This window comes from Echiichthys vipera (genome assembly GCF_963691815.1).
Source record: "Echiichthys vipera genome assembly, chromosome: Y".
Classification (NCBI taxonomy): Eukaryota; Metazoa; Chordata; class Actinopteri; order Perciformes; family Trachinidae; genus Echiichthys; species Echiichthys vipera.
This window is the reverse complement of record NC_139849.1, coordinates 14,384,219-14,385,859: the sequence shown is the minus strand read 5'-3', so window position 1 is coordinate 14,385,859 and position 1,641 is coordinate 14,384,219. Positions and strand designations below refer to the sequence as shown.

At 46.3% G+C, this 1,641-nt stretch overlaps 1 protein-coding gene across 1 annotated transcript; it reads left to right on the top strand.

Moving 5' to 3' along the window:
- Positions 1 to 303: 303 nt before the first annotated feature.
- On the top strand, positions 304 to 1,263 carry LOC310966226 (putative nuclease HARBI1; the record flags this gene model as incomplete). Its single annotated transcript, XM_083940079.1, has 1 exon — positions 304 to 1,263. The coding sequence occupies one exon, from the start codon at positions 304 to 306 to the stop codon at positions 1,261 to 1,263; it is 960 nt and encodes a 319-aa protein (XP_083796205.1).
- Positions 1,264 to 1,641: the final 378 nt, after the last annotated feature.

The following is a 1,641-nucleotide window of genomic DNA, read 5'->3' as shown; positions in this document are numbered from 1 at the left end:
CTAGTGATAGCAGCCCAAATCTCGCCTTTGGTCTTTGCAGACACACTGGTCTGGCCAGGGGTGCTGAAAGTGCCAAACAAAACACTATAATGTGACCTCACCCCATCCAGCAATGCATGCGTTTCAGCAGCTGTAAAGTTCAATCCCTTACTCTTTTGGGCCTCCATGGTGTCTGGAGGTTGATCAACCAGTCACTCTTTTATACCTTGCCAGTCTCGTTACTTTCAGGTGTGAGAGTATCCCAGGTTCATTAGTAAGGGCTTAAATTGGGTTCTCAGCTGAACACGATTGGTTGACAAGACAATGACAGCAATTGTACACCGATACCAAAGGAGAAGGTATAGGCCACGGCATTATGCTGAGCGCCCCAACCTGCTCGAGCAGGCTCTTGAACGTGCCACCCTGAGGAGCCATGCCTTGACTGTGGAGGAGCAAGTGCTTATAGCGCTACGGTTTTATGCATGTGGTTCCTTCTTTGAGGTAATTGGGGATGGACTGGCGGTGACAAAGTCAGCAGTCGGCCATGTGGTGCATTCAGTGTCATCTGCCCTCAGCAATCTTCTGGGTCAATTTGTGAAATGGCCTGAAAATGAAGACGACATGGCAAGGACCAAGAGGAAGTTTTTCTCATTGGGGGGGATGCCCAATTGTATTGGTGTTATTGATTGTACTCACGTGCATATTCAGGCACCTCATGCCAGGGAATGGGAGTATGTCAACAGAAAAGGCCGGCACAGCATTAACGTGCAGCTTGTGGGGAACGCTGACCTCATTGTCACCAACTGTGTCGTAAGATGGCCTGGGTCTGTACACGATGCCCGTATTTTGAGGTCAAGCCACCTCTTTCAAAGGTTCCAGCAGGCCGCCCCAGATGGCATCCTCCTCGGTGACAGCGGTTACCCCCTTCTACCCTGGCTGATGACCCCTTTTGCTTCTGTCACCAATGACTCTCAGCAGAGGTACAACAGTGTCCATGCCTGTACAAGAGGGACAATTGAGCGCCTGAATGGCGTGATAAAACGCAGATTTGCCTGCCTGAACTATCTCCGTGTGGAGCCACAGAAGGCCTGTCACGTCATCTATGGCTGCATTGTGCTCCACAACATTGCACAAACGAGGAGAGTGCCACTTGGGGCTCCCATTGATGGACCTCCTCCCTGCGCAGAAGTCCCCGATCCGCTGCCTCCACCACCGCAGCAGCCTGATGGTCCTGCTGGAAGAGCTGTGAGAAATGCCATGGTTAATCTTTATTTTTCCACTTGAATGATTAAAGAAAAATGTGCACATTTTTTCTGTGTCAGTGTTAATGTCATGCTGCACATTTCAGCACTTTCCAAGCATTTTCAAGGTATATTTTCATGCTTCTGATTAATTGAAGACAAAGTGGCTTCCAGCTTAAAAATGCACCTTTAAAATATTTGGATATAGCTTGACTGTGATTTTAAAACATGTAGCAATGTATTTCAGTTAGTGTTTTACACACTGATTATTTTACTTCATCAAATCAGATCCTTTTATAAATTATCATAATTATGTTGGAGAGGAATTAGGATGAAGAAATGTTTCTAATTGTGTCACTGACCAATACCATGAAAATAATGCCATTACAAATTTAAGCAGTTTCAAGCACTTTATTCAAAC